At 36.8% G+C, this 24,695-nt stretch overlaps 2 protein-coding genes across 3 annotated transcripts; both read left to right on the top strand.

Annotated features, from left to right (window-relative positions):
• The first annotated feature begins 175 nt into the window (after positions 1 to 175).
• Positions 176 to 2,839, top strand: LOC148575660 (uncharacterized). The gene has a single exon (XM_088502406.1). The coding sequence runs from the start codon at positions 176 to 178 to the stop codon at positions 2,837 to 2,839; it is 2,664 nt and encodes an 887-aa protein (XP_088358532.1).
• Positions 2,840 to 8,902: 6,063 nt separating this feature from the next.
• LOC107618266 (uncharacterized) lies at positions 8,903 to 12,058 on the top strand. 2 transcript variants are annotated; one of them, XM_016320385.3, is made up of 3 exons: positions 8,903 to 9,576; positions 10,098 to 10,469; positions 11,085 to 12,058. In XM_016320385.3, the coding sequence occupies exons 2-3, from the start codon at positions 10,144 to 10,146 to the stop codon at positions 11,935 to 11,937; spliced, it is 1,179 nt and encodes a 392-aa protein (XP_016175871.1). In that variant the 5' UTR covers positions 8,903 to 9,576; positions 10,098 to 10,143; the 3' UTR covers positions 11,938 to 12,058. The 2 variants fall into 2 exon arrangements, with proteins under 2 accessions (XP_016175871.1, XP_016175799.1); XM_016320313.3 differs by having other exon boundaries at positions 9,096 to 9,576; positions 10,102 to 10,469.
• The last annotated feature ends 12,637 nt before the right edge of the window (positions 12,059 to 24,695 follow it).

Genomic DNA, 24,695 nt, shown 5'->3' with positions numbered 1-24,695 from the left:
ACCAGGGTGGTTCGAATTATTTGGGAGGAAAACGTATCACATAATTCGAACCACACTGGTTCGAATTATATAGGGAGAAGCTGCATCAAGTAATTCGAACCAGGCTGGTTCGAATTACACAAATTGAATTCGAACCAGTCCGGTTCGAATTAGTGGTAGACAGTGCAGTATATATATGGTTCTAAACGTGAGTTGCTCTCATAGAGGGTGTAATATGGCTAGTGAGGAAAGTTTTGGGGTTTTGGTTCACCATAGAGGATCCATTAAGAGAAAAACTCGCTCCGGTGTGAAGTTCACAGATAAGGATCCTCTCTGTATCGTCGTGAAACCAACGACGAGCTATGATGATCTTGTTAGATCTGTGCTGATGAAACTCGGTCTGGAAGGTGCGAAGCGAGTGAAGAAGTTTTTCTATCGCATTCCAATCACTGTCTTGCAGGATACGGTGAAGTATGATTGCTTCACGATTGGTAGTGATGAGGACCTGCAAGTCATGTTTCTATGTCGGAGGCAGTTTCCCGAGGTTAGGACACCAGAGTTGTTGGCAAAGTTGGTTGATGTGGTATCCAGCTCAGGGGGTTCGAACCGGAATGCCACCACTGAAGCAGCGGCAGCCGGTTCGAGTTCAAGGCCTGCCGTTGCTTCTTCGTCCGTCCCTGTGTACGAGCCAGCGGTCGAACCAGTCGCCTCCCCGTCTTTTGCTGTTGATCTGAATGATGGAGTAGGCGACGTGGTAGGATCAGTTGATATTCTGCCGAACGCTTTACAGGGAGTTCCACCGGTTGGCGTCGGTGACGGAGTGTTGGGTGATGTAGAGGAGGACGACGTCGAGCCGGATATGATTGAGGATGACAGCGGCGACGAGGTTGGAGCGACTGAGCCTGCTTTGGTAGTCGGTGGTTCTAGTTCTGGCACACAGCAGTATCCACCACTTTTTTCCTCTTTGGACCTAGATGCCATGAGGCAAGAGGGTGTTTCAGGGCACTCTGTTGGATTCGGAGCTAGAGATGCTGAAGGGACTGCTGGTTTGACAGAGTTTCAGGTTGGTCAGCAATTTCAGGATAAAGACGAGGCCCTGTTAAGTGTGAAGACTTACAGCATCCGGCGAGGGGTACAGTACAAGGTTGTGGAGTCTGATCATCGCCGTTATGTGGGCAAGTGTTCTGAGTTTGGGAATGGGTGCACATGGTTGATTCGACTGAGTCTGCGGAAGCGCAAGGGCATTTGGGAGGTCAAGCGGTACAATGGACCTCACACTTGTCTTGCGACCTCCATCTCGAGTGACCACAGGAGCTTGGATTATCATGTGATTTCCGCGTTCGTTATGCCAATGGTTAGGGCCGATGCATCCGTCAGCATCAAGGTGCTCCTAAATGCCACGGCAGCACACTTCGGGTTTAGGCCGACTTACAGGAGGGTCTGGATGGCGAAGCAGAAGGCAATTGCCCTCGTATATGGTGACTGGGATGAGTCATACAACGAGCTCCCCAGGTGGGTTTTGGGAGTCCAATTGACGATGCCGGGTACTGTTGCAATCCTACGGACGAGCCCCGTTCGAGTTAGTGGACAAGTAGACGAGTCTCAAGCCTTTTTTCACAGACTTTTCTGGACGTTTCCACCGCTCATCCAGGCATTTCACCATTGCAAGCCTTTAGTTAGCATTGATGGGACCCATCTGTATGGGAAGTACGGGGGTACTTTGCTCATCGCGATTGCACAGGACGGGAACTCCAACATTCTACCCGTTGCATTCGCACTAGTAGAAGGTGAGAATGCAGAGTCTTGGTCATTCTTTCTCTCCCACCTTAGACAGCACGTGACACCGCAGCCCGGTCTTCTGGTTATATCGGACAGGCATAACGGCATAAAGGCTGCGCTTGAGGCTCCGGACAGGGGTTGGTTACCTCCATCTGCATACCGTGCATTCTGCATTCGACACGTAGCGGCTAATTTTGCCCTTACCTTCAAGGGCAAGGATGCACGTAGGCTTCTAGTGAATGCCGCATATGCCAAGACCGAGGTTGAGTTTGATTACTGGTTTGATATTCTTCGGTCTGAAGACCCGGCGATGTGTGAGTGGGCGAACCGGATTGATTATTCCTTATGGACTCAGCATCGTGACGAGGGACGGAGATTCGGTCACATGACGACGAATATCTCGGAGTGTGTGAACTCAATCCTAAAGGGTGTCAGAAACCTCCCTGTTTGCTCTTTGGTGAAGGCAACATATGGAAGGCTTGCGGAACTCTTTGTTCGCAAGGGTAGAGAGGCTGAGGCCCAGATGGGAACCGGACAGCAATTCAGTCAGTACTTGGTGAAATGTATAGAGGCCAACTTGAAGAATTCGAGGTGCTTCACGGTGACTTTGTATGACCGGGATAACTCCGAGTTCACCGTAGCCGAGACCACCCCGACGGGCTCTTTCTCATTAGGTACCTACAGAGTATCGCTTGCATCCAGGACCTGTGACTGCGGGTACTTCCAGGCACTTCATTTCCCGTGCCAGCACGCACTTGCATGCTGCGCCTACTCACGGGTTACCTGGTCCTCTTATGTTCACAGCGTGTATCAGATTAGTTCAGTGTTCCGTGTGTACCAGATGGGATTCACACCGCCGATACCGGAGGGATTCTGGCCACCTTACGACGGGCCAACCGTGATCCCGGACCCTGCCAAGAGGCGGGCAAGAGAGGGTCGTCCGAGATCCACTAGGATACAGACGAACATGGACGAGGCAGATCCGAATCGGCCAAAGAGGTGTGGTCTTTGTCGCCAACCCGGACACACCTGCAGGAGTTGCCCACAGCTTGGAGGACCGTCTCACACGGGGGGCCAGTAGTAGCGATCTTGTTATTGTTAGTGTTCATTGATTTTATTTTTCCTGTAACTTGTTATTGAAGATGATTTGTGTTATCTGTTTATCCTTTTACCTTCTAGTAATGAAAAAGTTGCATCTGAATTTGAATTTGTTTAGAAATCCCATGACTGCAAAAGTTGATAACTACAGTGTCATATGATTCAATGATAATACATAGTCACTAATCCACTAGGTAAATAACAGATTTTTAAGTACAATAAAATGAGCATACAACAAGGAAAAATAGCTCTAAAGTAAATCATCTAAAATACATGAGTGAACCCTAACGTCCAAAATACATGAAATGTAAATCATCTAAACAAGTGGGAGCCTGTCCCACAACGACGGGGAACCCGTGGCCTCTGACCTCTGCGGATGAACGGCTCCTCATCCTCTATCTCATCTGCGTCCTCATGTGGGGTAGGCTGTGCGGGTGGCGTAAAATGGAATGGTGCGGCAGACGGCCCGGCGACAGACTGTGATGCAGCGGTGTAAGCGGAATGTGGGGTACCTCCCAAAGCAAACTGGTCACCAACAGGAGTCGTAGCAGGCTCGTTCAGATCAACATCTAAGGGTGCCTGCGTGGCAGGGGTCTGAGGACGCCTCCTGCCCGGCTCGTCCTCCTGCATGATAGCCGAAATCTCCGCCAGAAACCGTGGACTGCCGAAGTCCGGATCGAGCGTATCTGCCCCAAGGAAGTCCTGCCACTGTGATCCGGGAATAACCCATGGAGTACCGTCCTGCCGAGGCTGGTCGTCGGTGGGTACTCCAACAAAGTAATGTCCAAAAGGACCGGACCCAAGTCCAGCGTCACTAGGCTCAGCCCCGTCACCCATCCCGGAGCCATACCACTCACCTCCGTGAACCCCATCTTGGGTACTACCACCAGCAACTGAGGCCGCCCCTGCACCATCCCCGCCCTCAGGCCCATGCTGATCATCGTCATCGTCCTGAGGGTCAGGTGCAGCGGCATGAACCGCAGCACGCCCTCTACCTCTGCCAGGATGATGTCGTCGTCGACCCCTAGCGGGTCCGGCCTCGTCGCCAGCCTCCATAGCACGCTCAAGCCAACCCCAGTCACGCTGGCTACGACGTGTGCCCACGCGAGCTCTCCTATCAACCCGCCTCCTATCCGGCACGTCGTCAGGCCGATCCATCTCAGGTACTTGCCCAGCTCCCCGCTGTGAGGCCTCAACAGGAATAGCAGTGGCTCTCGGATCGCCCAACTGCGGATCCGGAGACAAAAACCTCTTCCCGTGCTGACTCCACCAATCCAAGAACAGATGCGACGGACCGGGGTCAGCAACAACATCGAATCTCAGCACGCTCTCCGTACGGTCCTCCCAATACTGATGCCACTTCTGCAAATGGGACGGGAACCATCGATCGCCGCCTCTGCCGTCCTTCGACATCAGAAAGTCGATGTTCAGGGCGGCCTGTGGACGGGGCTGCACCCCTCCAAACTGCGGAAGAACTCTGTCTACCTGATGCCACTCTATGACGGCAAAGTAGATAAGCGATGTAACAGACCGCCACAGCACCATATGCCGAGGCTCCAAAACCTCGGGATGCACGACCTGAAGTACGTCAGGGCTACTGTACGGCATCCAGATAAACTGCACGCAGAACGATACAATGTCAGGGCAACTCGTGATGCCAACTCGTAAATTGTGGTTAAATAAAAAAACTTATTAAGTTACATACTGACCTCTCTATCCTGCAACCGGTCTATCCATAGCCTCCACGTCTGAACTCTAGGACCCTTCTCGCTACTGGAAGAGATGTAACCTGACCACCTGCAACATGCACATGTGTTACCGCTACTTATATGTGTGCTTAGGGTATCCAATAGTAAATTGAAATAGACAAAGATTAGGGAAGTACCTCGAGGCCAGTGGCCAGCTGAACGTCTCAAATCCTGCAGGCCTAAACCGAGGAAATCGTCAGAAAATCCATGACTGAAGTAGCTGAAGTGGGCCCGCTAGCTTGATAACATTTCTGTTCGCCACACGGCACATGCACCGGTACAACCATGCCAGTGCTGCAGAACCCCAGCTGTAGGTCCCCATCTCCTCCAGCCTAGCTACAAACGGAAGCCATCTGATGTGAACGCGGTTACCCGACTTGTCCGCAAAAAGCTGCGTGCCCAACAACATCATGATGTACGCACGGGCATAACGACGCACAGTATCCTCATCAGCTCCCTCCGGGCACTCACCAAACGTCTCCTGAAACCAGCTGCAGTTGACCGCGTACTTCTGAACCTGGCTAGGAGGAGGTACCACTCCAAACAACTCCTCAAACCAAACCCAGGCTGGACGGCCACCCTCGATGTATATATGGAACTCTGATAGGCAGCCGCTGACGTAACGCCCGTCCACTGGCAAACCCAGCTGGTATGCCACGTCCTGCAGTGTGATAGTGCACTCTCCGAACGGCATATGAAACGTGTGAGTCTCCGGACGCCATCGCTCAACAAAAGCACTCACAAGGGCCTCGTCCAACCGGAACCATCTATCGTTCAACCTTGCAAGATGGTAAAGACCAGCCATCTGCAGGTACGGAACGTATCTGTCATCCAGGACCATGCCCTGCTGCCGCCGCATGCTCCTGATGCATCGCTGAGGCTGTGGAAGAAATGAACCGCATTCTTAGAACCAGCTTAATTACCGGTGACAAACATAATCAACACGATAATTGATAAACCAAAAAATCTTACTATGTATAGCCGCTTAAAAATACCAAGAACGAGAACCATTTGCATAAGAAACTTAAATTAGAAACCCCCATAGGCTACTGACATGAAAGATCTAACATTATAAAACCACAACTAAACCGCCTACATAAACCACTACTAGAAACCACTAACGTAAACCGTTAACGTAAACCGCTTACATAAACCACATACATAAACCAGTAACATAATCCACTAACATAAACCACTAAGATAAACCACCAACATAAACCACTAACAAAAACCACTAACGTAAACCGTTAACGTAAACCGCTTACATAAACCACATAAATAAACCACATACATAAACCACTAACATAAACCACTAACATAAACCACTAACATAAACCACTAACATAAACCACCAACATAAACCACTAACAAAAACCACAAACGTAAACCGTTAACGTAAACCGCTTATATAAACCACATACCTAAACCACTAAGATAAACCACTAACATAAACCACTAAGATAAACCACTAACATAAACCTCCAACATAAATCACTTACAAAAACCACTAACATAAACCATTTACAGAAATCACTAACATAAACCACTAAAATAAACCACCAACTAAACCAATATCTTACTCGCATGCCAAACCACAAACTCACATGTACCGGTAAAACAAAGTTATTTCCGTACTAACCTCTTCGTTGATGACCCCAGCTATATGGGCGACTCCGTCCAAGCGATATAACCGCGCCGGATTGTCTCCCATGAGCAGAATATTGCGTTCAGGTATTTCGCGGAGAGAATCTGGGTCGTTTTCTCTGAGATTTGGTGGGGCAGGGGAAGGTGAGAATGGTTCGAATGAGGCTGATTCGAACTCCTTATATAGCCCATTCCCTAGTAATTCGAACCAGGGTGGTTCGAATTACTAACAACCTTGCTTAAGCGTAATTCGAACCAGGGTGGTTCGAATTACATGAAGAACACATTTCCCCCTAATTCGAACTGGAGTGGTTCGAATTACTTGCATAGGTAGTTCGAACCAGTCTGGTTCGATTTACATTCAATTTTTTCGTCGAAATTCGAACTGGTCTGGTTCGAATTATTTGAGGATGAAGTTCGAACTACCCTGGTTCGAATTACATAAAAATATGATCTGGCTCATTGCTGTATCGATTTTCATTTTGGCTCATATAGGTAAATTTGGATTGATGTTGGCTTATTATAGTGTTTTGCCCTAAAATTAACCATTGTTGTTATATTAAAACAGGATCAGCAGTAATAATCACCCAAAACATTAAAGAACAATGATTGAATAACTAAAAAAATTAAAGAAAAAAATACCATGGTTGAGAGAGAGAACCGTGCCAGAGGAGAGAAGAGAAAAACTGAGCGAAAATGGAGGCAGGCGAACACGGCAGCAGCGAAACGGAGGCCCACGAAAGGCGGCAACAGCAAAGGTTGAGGAGAGCTCTTGTGAGTGTGAGATTATAGTTGGAAAGGAGGAGAAGGAGGGCATCAAATTAAAAAGAAGAAGAGAAAGAGGAATGATATCAAGTTGGGGAAGTAGAAGGGGAAGGGTTGGAGGAGAAAAAGAGGTCGGATTGGGGATGGAGAAGGAAAAGGTAAAGGTTGAGGGAGGAAAAGGGGTTGAAGATGGGGATAGAGAAGGAAACAGCTTGGAAATTGGGAGGGGTTGGGTTCTACGCTGTGCTTCTTTCTTTTTTCTTTTATAAAATTGGGGGATTCTACGCTACTTTATTTTGTCTTTTTCTTTTTTTGTTTTTTTCCTCAAAACGACGTCGTTTTAAGGTTTTGATAAATAGAAAATATTTCAGGGACTACTATGAGTCCTGAAATACAAGTTTACGAATGAATTTGAGTAATTATTAACTTCAGGAATTACTTTGAGGCTTGAGTGTAAGTTCAAGGACTACTTTGAGACTTAACTCCACCTATTTACAGATTGATGCCCTAGAACTCTTCACATTACACAAAGCACACCCTGATAATCACAAGTATATTTTTTTAATTTTATATGATTGTTATTATTTTCACACCAAAATCTTAGTTTTTTTAGGATTGTTATTATTCTCACACCAAAATTCTTATTTTTTTTTTTTAATTTTTTTTTGGACATGAATAAAATCCAAAATTCAAATCTCCTCTTAAACTTTTCATCCTAAACTCATTCATTCCTCCCTCTCTACTACACATGCAGCATCCTCTTTCACCCAAAATTAACCTCTCATGGAAAAAGAAAACATCGGCAATAAAGAGGCATCTAAAGTCAGCAAGCTTTCTAAACGACGGCGAGGTTGCACAAAACACCGGTTCCAATACAACCTAATTTGATTTTGCTAATGAAAACAGTAGAGGAAGGATGCTGCATGTGTAATAGAAAGTGAAGAATGAATGAGTTTAAGACGGAAAGTATAAGAGTAGATTTGGGTTTTGAATTTTATCCATGTCCAAAAAATAAAAAAATAAAAAAGCAAGAATTTTGGTGTGAAAATAATAACAATCATAAAAAATTAAGATTTTGGTGTGAGAATAATAACAATCATAAAATATATATATATATATATATATATATATATATATATATATATATATACTTATAATCATTAGGGTGTACCTTGTGTAATGTGAAGAGTTTGAGCATCGATCTATAGAAATAAGTGTGACCAAAAAATTTCGAGAAGAAGTAAAATATAAAATTTATAATATTAAAAAATTTATATTAAAATATTAATTTTAATTACAAAATATTAGTATGGATTCCTCTATTATTTAATGAAAATATAAAATAATAATGATCATTTTTAAATACCAATCAAATTTTTATTAACCAAAAATTAAACAAATTAATTTTTTTTAGAATATTGATTTTAATAAAAAAATCATAAATGATAGATAGATATTAAAGAATAATAACAATAATGGATCAACATAAGTTGAAAAATAAAATAATATAAATAATATACAAATGGTAGAATTACAAAACTTTAAAATTAGTTTTTATCATTTAATTTATATTTTTTGTTTTTATTAATTTATTTATTTCAATTTTTTAAATTCAAAACCATCATAGTAAGCATTCTCTTCTATTTTATTATCATTGTTGTTATTTTTATGATTTCAGTTGGTCCAAGAATTCAATCTCTTTCTTTTTGGTCATAATGGGTTCCAATCTTAAATTTGTGACACCAAAATCATAATTTTTCTAGTGATTAAAAATATTAACCATAATACCCAATATCCAAATCACAACAAAAATATTGGCCAATCCACCAAAAAGACCCAAAAGATTAACTAAAATAATAACAATGTCGTCATTAACTTAAAAAAAAATTAATGTCATTAACTTCATCTAATCCCACAAAAGAGAGACATGACATAAGACAAACTCCTGCACCACTTCAGAAGTTATCTTTTCTTCTCAGGGAATAAGGGACACGTGTGACTTAATTGTGCCTTCCACGTCATTTCATCGGCGTTCATCACCGTAGCATTCGCTATAATATACATACATCTCTATAGAAAAAATGCAGCTTGATGGGCACTAGTTTTTAAAATTTATATATTCCAACTTCCAAGCTCATCATGAAGTCCCCTGCTCTCTTTATTCCTTCTAAAATATCAATTAGAGCATCCAGCATCCAGCATCCCAGTAGTTTCAGCTTTAATTCCAAGAAAAAGAAAACAGCAAATAAGCAAATCAAACAATTCATTTTAGAATTCAGGACCACATGTAACTAACTTGTAGCTTCGTGAATTTACTGCCACTCCCCTTCGTGCCGTTTATGCAGTTCGAGTTGCGGAAACTGCTACCCGCAGAATCGCCGATGAAATCGCTCTTTTGCCACGATGCTGCATTCCAGATTGAAAAAGACGTTTCCTTGGCCCTGATTGAAACCCAATCCAATCCAAAGGCCCAATCTGAGTTCAAGGCCATGAAAACCTAGCAATAAATCCCCCAAATCCTATTCTTTCAATCTAAAATTTTCAACGTGACTGTCCAGTTCAGGTAAGACCTCCTCCTTCTCCTTCTGTTGTGTGACTTCAGTCTCCTCCTTCCTCTATTTTCTCTAGTAAGTACTTCAATATTGTTCAATGAATTTGAGGTACACTTGTATTTGTACTTCTGTTATGTTGTTTTTTATTTATTCTGTTCTTATGATTTATGAAAGTAAGATTGATGATTCTGCTGAATGTTGAATTATTAAAATCTAAAATGATTATTGAATCTGAATTAATTTAGTTGAATTTTGGTCTTGTATATCTTGTTTGTGACTGATTAAATTTTGCTCTGCTATATGGAAAGCATGAAAAGAGATGTGAACTTTTATTCTTTTATAAATAACATGGGGACATGAAAAATAAAGTCTGATATGAATGCGGTTATCCAATAAGGTGCCCTAGATCAAAAGGGGTGGCTTATGCAATTGAAATCGTTAGCGGTCTGATTATGGTGCTTGATTTTTTATTTTGATTGTTTTTATTTTAATTTGTTTGTTATTGAGTATTTTTTTTATTGTTTTGCCAAAGCTAGGCGTAAAGAATAAGAAGAGAAAGAAATTAAGAAGAATCAAGAATGTATTCAACATGGCCTCGTTCATTGTTAAAGAAAGACGTTAATGCCCTTTCTGAGGCACCTTCTTCAGAGGGTCCAAATTCAGGTTTTCTTGTTCTCCAAGATGAAGCAGCACAAAGCTATTGGTTCTTTGGTTTGTTGAAAAACAGAAACATCAGCCATTTCCCTTTTCCTCAGAGCGAGAATCTGACCGTCAGTTATACTGTTAATAGAGGAGGAAATGGGTCCACAACGGATTACGACGACGTTATGTTCATTCCAGTTCTTAATCAGCCCTTGTCTTCCAACCGCTACTATGTTATATGGAGGAAAGGAAAGCATCAAGGGTATGTATGCTAATCTTTCTCCCTCCATGCTTGAATCCACAAAATAATTAATCTTGCTTTGGAATTGATATGTTTTATGGATATCCATGAATTTATCTTGTCAATTTGAAACTGGCTATCATGTTCTCTACTCAATAGAAGCACATAAGAATATACGAATTTTGAATTAGAGAAAAGTGTTCATACTGTCGTATATGCATATGTGATTTATGGTGTCATAAATCTTTTTAAACCACAAAAACTATATTTTTAAAGATTGAAGCACCTACCAAAAAGAAAAAAAAATTCCAAAGATGTCTTATTTTCTCTAAAATGTATTAGCATTAAGTTCAAAAGATTTTAAAAAATTGACAAAAAATAACGAATAATCAAGTAGTTCAATTTCTGTTGATAAAAAAAAGTTGACGCGGTACTATACTACTATCTAAGATTTCCACATAAATATTTGCTTTTGGCACATTAGTGTTTTTTTTTTTCCAACAATAAGAAAGCTATTTGGCAATGAGTTACTTTTATCAATTTTTAAAATGGATTTTTTTTATCATTATTTTTTTAGTTTACCCTTCTATAGTACTATTATTATTCTACAAACTGTTTTGTTATGTTGACGAGCAGGAAGGCATGTACAAGTTCAAAGGAAGAGGATATGAGAACTTGTTTATGCTTCAATTTTGTGAAAGATGTTAAACCAAGACCTTTGGACCCCTTTAACGAACAGCAACAATTCGAGATAATCAAGAAGAGTTCTGGATTCCATGCAAAGTCTGTTGCTCCTGATGGGTTCCCTCCTTTATTCTTAAGGAGGAAAGGTTGGACTGTTGAAGCTTCTACACCCAAGAATTACAAGTTGGAAGAAGCTCTTGGCCTAAATCAATTGTTGCGCGGTCAATTACCGGCATTCGATTTCCCATTGTCTAATGATAGTTCTGGTTCTGTGGTCATTGGGAATTGGTACTGTCCATTTATGTTTGTAAAGGAAGGAATGGAACTCAAGGACCAAATGAAAAGATCTGTGTTTTACACATTGACACTTGAGCAAAGATGGGAGAAGATTTTGTCAATGAAGAATAATAGTGTTTATGGTAGTAAAGGTAATGATGGGGTGTTAGTGGATGTTGTTGTTGAAACAGAATTTGCTATGGTGGGTGGTGGAAAGGAAGCTGATTGGGGTGAAGGAAATGGTGATGATGGAGTGGTTTGGTTTAGTGTGGGAAGAGAGGTCAGTGTTGGATTGAATTTGGTTATTGTCGAGAGAATGAAATGGGAGCAAGAAAGAGGTGGTTGGTTGGGTAGGAATAAGAGGCAAGAGAGGATAATTAGAGATGAGAAATTTGAAGGGGGAATTAAATGGGAAAATTTTGGGTGTTATGTGCTTGTGGAAAGCTTTGTTTTGAAGAGAATGGATGGAAGCTTTGTGTTAACTTGTGGTTTCAGACACACCAATCAAATTATGTGTAAATGGGAGTGATGACCACGTTGTTATTCGTTTCTTATGTACATACTAGTTTGGAAACTATTTGGATATAAAATTCAAGAAAACAAAAGAAAAAAAAAAGAACTGAAAGATATATGCTTTTAGTGCTATGAAATAAGGTGACCACTGAGATAAAGACTCCTATTTTATTTTTTGCTAAAGATGTTCTTTCCAAAAATAATAAAAATATTTAATTTGGACTAAAATAAAAAATGTAATAGATTAACTATTAGATTTTTTTTAAATTATTTATATAAAAAAATGTATTACATTCATCAAAATATATATATATATAAAACAAGCTCTTAAAATTTTTAGAAATAAAAAAATAATTAATTTATATTCGTATAATATATAAAATAATTATTATATTATTATTATATTATAGATTAAAATTTATTAATTTAAATTTTGTTTTTATTTTTAATATAAGCATTAAAAATAAATAAATTTTTTATAACAAGATATAGTGTAACAAAATATATATAATATTAATTAGTTTTTAAAAAATTTTGAAAAAATGTTTTTTTTTTTATAATAAAGTGTTATTAGAAAATTAACATTATAAAAGCTAATTTCAACCAATATAATATAATAGGTTATTAAATATATTTAATACAAAACACATTGAATATAAATTTTTATTGAGTTTAAATTTTAAATAATTTTTTATTGAATTTCGAATATTTTTTTTAAAGAGTTAGAATATTTTAACATTATTTTTTTGTATCTTTTTAATTGAGTCTTTAATTTTTTAAATTATAAACTGTACAAGATGTCTCTGGTACGGGTTGAGAGATGGATCGAGAACTTGCGGGTTGAGGCAGATGCCGGATCACTTGCCTGGAGCAATGGGGTGGTACCTGCAAAGACACTCCGACGTTCAAGTCAGAATGGATCTAAGAGGTAGAAGGTGTGAGGAATGAATGAATACCTGGAGGGACTTGGGTCCTCTATTTATAGGTGATGGTGAATATCTTATCTTATCTTATTTGGCTAAGATAAGAGACGTTTGAATTATCTTATCTTTATCTTATCTTATTTGGCTAAGATAAGGGAGACGTTTGAATTCGAAAGTTGGTTAGGAACTCTAGTGGGCTGGTTCCGGGCCTTCTGGAAGGGCGAAGGGGGTCGGACTCTAGTAACCGGGTTCGGGGACCGTTCTGGGTGTAGAATTTGTGGGCCGGATCCGTAACATAAACCTTATTTATAATTAAGAGTAATGTTTTAACACCACTAATTAGTCACACATATAAAAGTACTAGAACAATTTTATTGTCATAATTATAATCTAACTTTATAAGCAATACAATACAATAAAACTATATATAAGTAATATAACTAAATTTTATCATCTATAGTCACATTTCATAAATAATATAATCAAATTATATTTATGTTTATAATTTAAATATGAATACAAATACAAAAAATTATCATGATGGTTAATTTTTTTCGTTCATAACTTTTTTATTATTTTTGTTGTGAAAAGTTTAATTATTTTAATAATTAATTATTTTTTAAAAAAGATAATTGAATAACACAAAAAAGTCTTATTAAGAGTAATTTATTTTTATATGATTAAAAAAATTGAATAATTATATACGGTAAAAAATTAATATTATTAAAAAATAAAAATAAAATTTATTTTTAAATTAAAAATAAAGTTTATTTAAAAATAAAATTAAAAATTATGCTTTTTTTTTCTTTTTTCTAAAATTTATCTACGAGTAGTTCTATAAATATTTTATGATGAATAAAAATATTAAACTCGTACTAAAATTTATTCTAATAAAATTTATTTTTTATTCTATTAAACGTTAAATAAACTATTGAAAAGAATTTTGTTTCCTCCATTAGAGAAGAATGATAAACTTTCATACTTCTATTATGTTATGGCAATAATTTGGCCTGTTACTTTTTAATGTACAAAATAATAATAATAATAATAATAATAATAAACAAGTATAATAATTTATCATCCGAATTATATATGAATAAGATCGATAATATGAGGACTAACAATACAAAAATCAATAACAAGGTTAGGAACTTACAAAACCTTTCTTAAGATCATAGAAAAAACGTTTATATTTGTGTGATATATAAAACAATTATTATTATTATTATTATTATTATATATATATATATATATATAAGAGCAAAAAAAGTCCAACTGTTTTAAAGTAAAATTTTTTTTTAATATTTGATTAAATGTTCTTGTATTTAGTACTTTTTTTTTGGCACTTCCTCTTAGTTAAAAATATAATCATTATAATTTTTTAGTTATTATTGTTAGGGGTATTTACAGATGGGATATGGCTGAAATTTCGATCCAATCCGCACTAAACTCATTAGATCAAATTTGATATTCGCACTTTATATGTTTGGATCAAATATCAAATATATCCATAAAATAAAAAATATTAAAAAATTTTATTTTTATAAAAAAAGTCAATAATTTTTTTATTTACTTTTTTAAACATATTTACTTCTATCTGATTAGAGTGTGGATCCGATTCGATCAAATCTGATCATCTTACAGATCAGATCATATCCATAAATTACAGATCAGATACAGATAAATACTGTGGATTTATGAATATGATATAATCTAAGAACACCTCTAACTACTACTATAGGTTCATTGTTGCAAAAGAAGGCTTCTTTTATTATAAACCATTATTAGATCTTAATTACCATTAAAACAACATAATTGTCAATAAAGAGATAATACTTATTGGTCTCTGAAATTATGTTCGTATTTCAATCTAATTTCAAAAATTTTGATTTATTCAATTTAGTCTCCCAACTTAATAGTTATGACTCACATTGGTTCCTGATCTTATTTTTGTCACTGTTTCACAAAATCGTTAACAACATGCTGAGATAGACTAACGACTGCTACATTATACATTCTAGCGACTATTTGATGTGACAATTGAATTTTTTTTTACCTTAACTTTTTTTTTAACTAAACACTTAAAACCCCAATATGAGTCACGAATACCTAAGTTAAAAAATCAAATTAAGTAAATTGAAACTTTAAAAATCAGATTAAAGCTCGAATATAACTTCAAAACAGAACTTTAACTTATATAGTGATTAATTTAAATGAGAATCAAATAAATCAAAATTCAACATAATTTTTATCAATGTTTTCAAATTCGAAATTTCTATACCAAAATTTGCTAGGATTTTTTTTTAAAATTAAAAATTTAATGAAATAGTGACTTTAATTATCTTAAATAATGACCTAATTAATTACTTTTATGTCTTAAAAAAACTGTATATGAGAAGAAAATAATTAATTTGTCTACTTTAATAAATAGTAATTTTACTAAAATGAAAGAAACTATTTTTTTAAAATTTTTTAAGAACTAATTAATATTATATATTTTGTTACACTACATTTAGTTATAAAAATTTTATTTATTTCTAATGCTTATATTAAAAATGAAAAAAAAATTTAAATTAGTGATCTTAATCTATAATATAATAATAATATATAGTAATTGGTTTATGTATTGTACGAATATAAATTAATTGTTTTTTTATTTGTAAAAATTTTAAGAGGCTTGAGCTTGTTATATATATATATATATATATATATATATATATATTTTGATGAATGTGATATATTTTTTTATATAAATAATTTAAAAAAAATCTAATAGTTAATCTATTATCTTTTTGGTTTTAGTCCAAATTAAATATTTTTTATTGTTTTTGGAAAGAAAATCTTTTGAGAAATTTAATAATATGTGATGAGAAACACCGGATAATTTATACAGAAACCAATTAAAACACAATATAAAAACATCTTTAGCAAAAGATGAAATAGGCGACTTTATTTGAGTGGTCACCACGAAACAATCCGAAAGTACTTTTATGGCAAGTGTCCATTTCAAAAGCTCAATCAAACGTATTCAATTAAATAAAGATATTTTTATACAAATAACTACCAATATATATATATATATATATATCTTAACATGAAAAACGATAAGTGATGGGAATCAAGTATACATCATTTCCTTTTGTAGCTAGTCACTCCAAATTCTTCAATCATGTCGAACCTCCTTAATTTTTATCCCATTTGGAAGTTTCCAATTATTCCGGACCTGATTTTCGGATTTTTCATCAGAGCAGTCTCTGATCCGGTTGTTTGGATTTGGGTCTTTTTTTCGATCTAAATCAGCCCGACAATCAAATCCTTAACCAATATTTAAAGTCAAATATCCCTCTTATCTTATAAGATAAAATATAATAAACAAACTCCTACTATAAAAAGGAGTTAAGGGCTCGTTCAAGTATGACACACATTCTAACTCTCACTTATATCTCTTAGATCCATTTTAATTTGGACGTCGGGGTGTTGATAAACTCCATTTTTAGGGTTTATCATGTATAGATTTAAGAATTTTATCATTGATCCTCTACACTTATTCATATAAAACTGCGTGATTTTGTGTTCCCTTTCCCATTTTGCCTCATAGATGAAAATATGCTTCTTTTGCATCAAAATTGATATATTGTAATCCCCCTCTATTACCATTCGATGCCTTGATCCGTTTGTTAAGTGATTTCAGAAGTTACAGGGCAAAAATGGCTAAGAGGAGTGAAGGAAGCATGCATGAATGGAGGGAGCATGAAATAAATTAAAGATTTGAAGTTTGGACATGCACGCGCACGCGCACCTTACGCGTACGTGTGGATTCGTACACCCAGATCCAGCGCAGTGGAGCCGAGCGAGGAGCCAGCGTGCTTATATGGCTGGGCCATATCTCCTGTGACGCTCGCGCGCACCGTGCGTCTGCGCACAGATCGCAAAAGACCCTAGGGGCGCGTACGCGTGCTGTGCGCGTACGCGTCAATGGACGCACGTGATTTTTTTAATCAAAATACGTGACCAGCGATTTCAAGGAGTCCTGGGCCCTATTTTGGAGCATAATTTTGGAGGGAAAAGCTTAAGAAGACCAAAAGTTAGGTGTGTTAGGACAATTAGTCATAATTCTAGATATTTTAGGGAGTTAGTTACATTTTGTTTTTAGAGAGAGAAACTCCCACTTCTCTCTAGGATTTCACTTCCTCCATTGCAATTCTTCTTTGATTTCTTGGTGAGATCCATTGCTAATTCACTTTTGCTTTGATACAAGTTGTAGATCTACTCCTCCTCTACTCTTAATTGATGCTCTTTTGATTCAATCTCTTAGATCTAGATTTGTTTGACTTTGTTACCTTGATTTTGGATTAATGAATTGTGTAGCTTCATTCAATTGCTTGATTGTTGATGATTGTGTGGATTAGATAGCTTTAATTCAATTTTCTTCTCTCAATTACATCATGTCTTCTATGATTGCCTACCAATTGTTTGTGATAATGACAACCCTAGCTATGGAGTAGATTTCTTTTACTTGGTTTAGGGATTGAGCTATTGGAGACACTTGAATAGTGGATATCAATTGTAGATTGTGAATTGAGAAGTGCTAATTAACTTGGAGTGCACTAAAGCTAGACTTCCCTAGGGTGAGACTAGGACTACTTGTGACTCAAGTTAGTTACTCTCACTTGACTTTCCTCCATTGTTAGGGGGTTAACTAAGTGAAGCAATAATCAATTCCTATCCTAATTGAAGGAAACTATAATGATGGAACTTCCAATGCTTACCCTTGGCCAAGGCCTTTATGTCAATTGATTGTTGTTTGCTTTTGTTAGCTTGAATCCTTGCACCAACTCTCAAAACTATAAAAGATTTCCTAATCAACGATGCGCATTCTAAGGCAATTCCTAGGGAGAACGACCCGGGATCAACACTCTCGGTCATAGATTTTAGAATTGTTTGATGTGATATTTGCGTGTTGGTTAGACTATACTCACGATTGAATTCATTACTAATTTCTAACCGGCATAAGAATAATTCGGTTCATCAGGTGTCTTTGCAGGTACCATTCCCGCCACTCCAAGAATTTCGTCCCGTCATTGACAAGGGATATTTTTAATTGTTATTGAAGTAGGATATTTTTATTACAAAAATGAAAATAATTATTCAGTCATTTAACAATAATAATTATAAAAATATATTTATTTTTTTATAATGATTTATGAGTGTATTTTTGTATATATATAATAATAGGGTAAATGACATGAAATAATATTTAAATTTACATTATTGTCCTAAAAGAAACATTACATGCATGTCCGGTTTTGTCAATGAAACTATATAAATTGAATGAAATGGATTCGATTTAGCCATATCGGTGGTAAATCGAAATAGATAGATTCAATTTAATAGGAGTGTAGGAGTGTACGTTGCATTATATAAATCGAAGTAAATGGATTTGATTTACTATATGAGACACAACATGATATAAATCGAAGTTAATGAATTCGATTTAAATAATAATTCGGCAGAACTTCTCCTTAATTCAGAGACATCCATAAAATAAATATAACAGATTTTACAGAGGAAACAACTGCAAGCATTTATTATAACATACACACATTCAATAAAACATCAAATCCTAACCGTTCTAGTGTGCAACCCCTTATAACTCCACAATTTTCCAGCAAACAAGGATTTCGAGAAGACGTCACTACGCGACCTTCTCCCACTTCCGTCCTAAAACTCTATCCTAGAAAAAGTAAGTCCAACTTAAAATTTAAAAAATTCATTATATTTGGAGATAGAAAATCAACCTTGATGGTAATCAGTGGCTAAGAGAAGGGAGGTGAAATCTTAGCCCCTTTTTACTGAATATTACTTTCTGCCTTTTAAAAGAACTTCAGGAGATATTTCTGCTTTTTGTCTAAGTCAAGAGACATTTTTATTTTGTCTCGTAACCGGTTAGGAGATATTTTTCAATTTTGTCTCCAACGCAATAGAAACAGAATAGGAGTAGAAGAGAAAGATAGAATCACACCCAGAAATATCTTGGTTCAGCTGCTAAGTGCAATGCAGCCTACATCCAGTCTCCATCACAATAGTGACAAAATTTCACTATAATCATCAGATTACATACACCAATTCTTTTTTAGGATCTACCCAATCCTATATGGGACAAATCCAGATTCTATCCCCAAATTTGAACTTGACTTGGACACCTACCAAGCTTTCAACCACAAAGTGCTAACTCAACTTGCAAGGGAATCTCCACAGGATCATGAAACACAACAAACAGATGTACAAAGAAACTCTAAGACATCTATGGCTTTTTCTTTCATCTTGCTCACTGCCTTTTTCCTCTCACTGGCTTTTTCTTATAAACTTCACTCTGTTTGCCTTTTTCACGATGAGACACAGACAGCCAAAACTAAAGAAAAGAAAACAAAATAAAACCCATTGAAGGAGAAGAACTCTGTTAGCTTAGGGTAGCTATGAGAACTCTGTGCTTGCTTTCCTTGATCTCAACCCTTGGACGTTTACCCTTATTATAGAAGGAAAAGCTTCCAAGGTTGAAACCGGTTCAACCAAGTCACCAACATCTTCTCCAACAAACATCAGCGGTTCGGACAGAGAGAAGAGAGAGGAAAAACCGAAACAAAACCATCATGCATGTACCTCTCTCAACCCTTCTCATCAAGTTCCTTCACTCTGAGCCTTTGATCTTGACTTTGGCTCCAAGAAAAAACTCTGACCCTTGATGAATCTCTGATCCTTGACAGCTCCTTCCTTTCCATATTTGCTTCTTCCTCTTTGTACATCCAGTAGCTACCTTCTTTCTTGGATGAACAAAAATGGAAATGAGTTTTAGCCACTGAGATCTTCTTCTCTGACTGAGGCAGATCTTTTCTTTTCTTGGCATGGAAGATCTTGAAGCTCTTCTAGAAATCTTGCCTTCAATGGCAAAAATCTAGCCACACCTTGCTTCGAATCTTCCTTCTTCACAACCCATCATCAACCTAGCCTTTTTCTTCTTCATAGCTTCACTGTTAACTTTTTCTCTGATAACTTGTTCACTCTTCTTTCCTGAGTGAAGTGACCGAAAACAAGAGAAGAGAGAGGAGAGAGAAGAAACAAAACATTCAAATTAAATTACATTGAAATCTTATTCTCATTTCTCAAGGAGTGGAGTAACGTATGGAGCATTTAATGCAATTAAATCAATTTGAATTTTCTCTTTTAGTTACCAATGCATGAACTTAATTGAATTAAAATTTGAATTCCATTAACCAATGAAGGTAGGTAACCGAAGAAAGCATGCTCCATTTCCTTTTTTCTTCTTCCAATTCAGATCAAGGAATTGTTGAATCAAAAGGAGGTATTGTTTTGGGCTATTCAAAAGTTTCTTGGCCCAATACGTTTAGCCACTTGATTTAATATCATATTATTATAACTATGATAAAAGTGGGCTTAATTTCAAATGGGCCATGAGGACAATACTTTTTATTTCTTGCACACTAAACCAAATCCATTAACCAAACAATTGAAGCAAATATGATAATTAACTAAAATTAATAATTTTAATAATGTTTGATTATCACAATAATTCAAGTTTTTCAAACTCATCAATCTCTCCCTTGATGTCAAACATTATTAAAAATGAATTGAAAAATATTAGGATTAGAAAACTCCCTTGAAAATTTTGGCCGAATCCTCCCTCTTTTAATTGATCACAATGCTCCCCCTTAATGTGTGCTTAATTCTCCATCAATTTATGGAAGCAATACCTGTAAACATGCTCAAACCGTTCCAAAACAAATTTTAAATTTTCAGAACATGGAACTTAAAGAAGCCGAACCATATATATATAAACTTTTACTTGAGCAAACATTTTTATCAAACAATGATCAAAGCTCAAGTTCTTAATACACTGCTCAAAGTAACATATTCAAAGTATCAAAAAATGTTTCCTGCCAACAAAGCAACTAGTCATCGCAAGCAATAAAACACAGTGTTCAGCCACAAGAACAGAATATCAAATCATGGCATGAAACAATAATCAAATAGAGCAAAAAAATCTGATAAGATCAGAAACAGAGGGCTCAAAAACAGAGCACAAGAATTAGAGCAATGGCAGCCCCAATTCTATTTTCAATTTAGCCCGACAAAGCACATGAATTAGAGCAATGGCAGCCCCAATTCTATTTTCAATTCAGCCCCTTTTTAATCTTTTTTCTCCCCCTTTTGTCATCAAGGAGAAAACCTGCAAAATAGATGACACAGCAATTCAATTCATAACATAAAGATTGACACACAAACAAAGTATCAAAGTTATTAAGTACAGTCATCCCAACAAGAAACAGTTCAAGTAAAACTAAGTTCAAAAGCAACAAAAGAAATATTGTTCAAGAGCATAAGTAGTAGTGAGAAAATCTTTTAGGCATCAGAAAGGTTGATATCAGAATCAAGATGATCGTCTTCTCCTTCAGAATGAGCCATGTCCTTGCTATTAGTCTCCAAGCTCTTAATTAGCAGATTCACCCTTTTAAGGTATTTGGTCCAGACCTTCTCATTTTCATAGGCTTGCTTGCGAGCCTCTTTATAGGACCTGACCATCATGCTGGACATACTGGAGAACTCATTAAAAAACATCCTTGATAGTTTTAGAAAATCGAGAAGATTCAGGAGGAAGACTATCACTTTCGCTATCAAAAATCATTGATGCCGTTGAACTTTTGCCCTTTTTTCCTTTTACAGAATTAGGAACTCCTCCGCCTTTGATTGTGGAAACCCTGTTCTCAACTGGCTCATTGCTGAGATCCACATTAAAATGCTCAAAGATGCATGTCAGAAACATACCATATGGCAGATTGGATTTCTTATCACTGCGGACACAGTCCCACATGTGTCTAATCATAAGATAAGCAAATAAAATAGATGCAGAATTCAGAATAGCAAACAGAATAAGGGTATCATAAACAGTAACCCTCTGGTAAGAACCACTCTGAGGTATCAAAATATGAGTGATGATACGGTGTAGTAAGGCCAGGTCCGAGAGCCTTGTGGGTTAGAGTTGTGCCATCAAGAGCAGAAAAATTTTCACACACCCGAGTTAGAGCAACTTGAAGGGAAACCCCAGCATGGTTATCCCATTTACCAGACATATATGTCCTAACCCCATCATCTTGATACCCCAAAGCAGCACTTATGGTATCTCTATTCAAGGTAAGATGAACTCTTTTGACATATGATTGCAATGCACCATCATGAAACATCATATTTACGTAAAATTCACGTACCAAGTTTGGGTAAACTGGTTTTCGAATTTTGAAAATAGGAGTCCATTTGAGATCATCAAAATATGCAGTGAAATTAATGCCTTTTTCAAAAAGATTTTTCAGATTAACCACATAAGAGGTACAGAGATGACAATTTATCAATACTTAGGAGTAAAACTCAAAAGTAGCACAAGATATGATACGGGCAGGATCAAAGTGGGAGTGGCTTTTACCATATTTATTTTTGAAGTCCAATGAATCCAAGTTTGAAGGTTCTCTGGTGTCATGAAGGATTGGCTTCTTTGTACATTGAGTGGGGGCTGACCAACCTGAAGGATGAGGGGTAGAACGTCGTGGTGGTGGTGATGGTTGTGGAGATGGAAGCAGTGAGTCTTCTTTCCCTTCTGGAACTTGCTCCTTTCCCTTTGAACTTCTCTTTGATGATGCTGCTTCTTGCCTTGTTGACGGCCTTGCATGGATTCCTTTTCTTGCCATGGAATCTGTTGAGTGAGAAGAGGGTGAAGAGGACGAGTGTGAATGAATGTGTATGTGTGTGTGGGATTGAGGACCTTTGAAAGATGGAGAATTTTTTTATTATGGGGGTTCGGGTGCTTCGGCGAGTAGCAAGCTTCTTTCTCATGATGAAGAGAGTGAAATAGAGAGGGAGAAGTTGAAGAGAGGCCGAAGAGAGTGGAAGGTGGAAAGAGGTTATACCACAATAAATGCTTAGTGGAGAGAATCTCATTTAAGGCCCCTATCATTAATGAAAAACGGTTTCAATAAGGAATTTTAAAATCAAAACAAATAATTGAAAAGAACTTTCCTTGAAAACTGGGAGGAGATATGGGAAAAAGATTTGATTTGACGAAAATTCCATTTTGAAAGATATAATATGAAACCATTTAAAATAATTTATTAAAAACACGATGCCAAAAATAATTAATGAGCCAGTATCATGGAATGGGCTCAAAGGTGGTTGAAGGGGCTTGAGTCCAAGGTATCAGATTTCAGTCTCCCCCTGTTTAATGGCTTGTTCATTATGTGCCTAGATTTGTCTCCCTACTGCTTACGAGACAAAAACAAACAGAAGCATGAAAATCACATTTTTTGAACAAAACTTAAGTCCATCATCCCCAAACTGTTTCTTAAAGAACAAAATCTATCTTTATATAGAGATTTAGTGAAAATATCAGCAAGTTGCTCTTTAGATTTTACAAATTGGATATCAATAGTACCCTTTTGCACATGTTCCCTAATAAAGTGATATCGAACCTCAATGTACTTGGTTCTAGAGTGCAGTACATGATTTTTCGAAATGTTTATTGTACTCATGTTATCACAAAACAGAGGTATACTATTATTTTCAATTTGTAATCCTCTAATTGAGTTTTTAACTAAATTAATTGTGAGCAACATGCAACGGCAGATATATATTCAGTTTCAGCCGTGGATAGGGCAACAGTGGCTTGTTTCTTGCTTGACCACATGTTGAGTGAGCTTCTAAGGAAGCAACACATTCCGGAAGTGCTTCTTCTATCCACTCGGTCACCCGCATAATCTGCATCACAAAAACCTACTGCATAAAATTCATTAGATTTTGGATACCACAAGCCAAGATCACAAGTACCCTTAATGTATCTAATGATTCTTTTAACGGCCGAAAGATGGGATTCTTTTGGGTGAGATTGAAACCTTGAGCACACACCCACACTTTGAACAATATCCGGCCTAGAGGATGTAAGATACATGAGGGATCCTATCATTCCTCTATACTTTGTTTCATCCACGTCTTTCCTATTTTCATCCTTGTCAAGTTTTGTGTTTGGATGCATAGGAGTTCCCATTGGTTTGGAATTTTCAAGGCCAAATTTCTTGATTAACTCTTTGGCATATTTACCTTAGTGAATAAAAATACCACTAGGAGTTTGTTTAATTTGAAGACCAAGGAAGAAGGTTAATTCTCCCATTAAACTCATTTCAAACTCACTAGTCATATGTTTTCCAAACTCTTCACACAAGGCTTCATTGGCCGAACCAAACACAATGTCATCCACATAAACTTGAACAAGTAAGATATCATCATTAGATTCTTTTATAAATAAAGTAGTATTGGTGGTACCTCTTTGAAAATTATTTTCCAACAAGAAGGCACTAAGCCTTTCATACCAAGCTCTTGGAGCTTGCCTAAGGCCATAAAGAGCCTTAGATAGTTTAAAAACATGATTTAGAAATTTTTTGCTTTCAAAATCAGGGGGTTGAGTCACCAATACTTCCCTATCTATAAAACCATTAAGAAAAAAACATTGGACATCCATTTGGAACATTTTAAAACCCTTGTGGCAGCATAGGCAAGAAGCAACCTAATTGCTTCCATTCTTGCTACCGGGGCAATTGACTCATCAAAATCTATACCTTCCTCTTGATCGTAACCTTGGGCCACTAGTCTAGCCTTGTTACGAACAACACTATCATCCTCACCTAATTTATTTTTGAAAATCTATTTTGTACCGGTTACTTTTTTACTATTTGGATTTGGTACAAGAGTCCAAATCTCATTCTTTTCAAATTGTGCTAGCTCTTCCTCCATGGCT

The sequence above is a fragment of the Arachis ipaensis genome, chromosome B1 (genome assembly GCF_059453495.1).
Source record: "Arachis ipaensis isolate K30076 ecotype BB chromosome B1, ASM5945349v1, whole genome shotgun sequence".
Taxonomy (NCBI): domain Eukaryota; kingdom Viridiplantae; phylum Streptophyta; class Magnoliopsida; order Fabales; family Fabaceae; genus Arachis; species Arachis ipaensis.
Note: the sequence above shows the minus strand (reverse complement) of the source record. Positions and strands in the feature narration are given on the sequence as shown.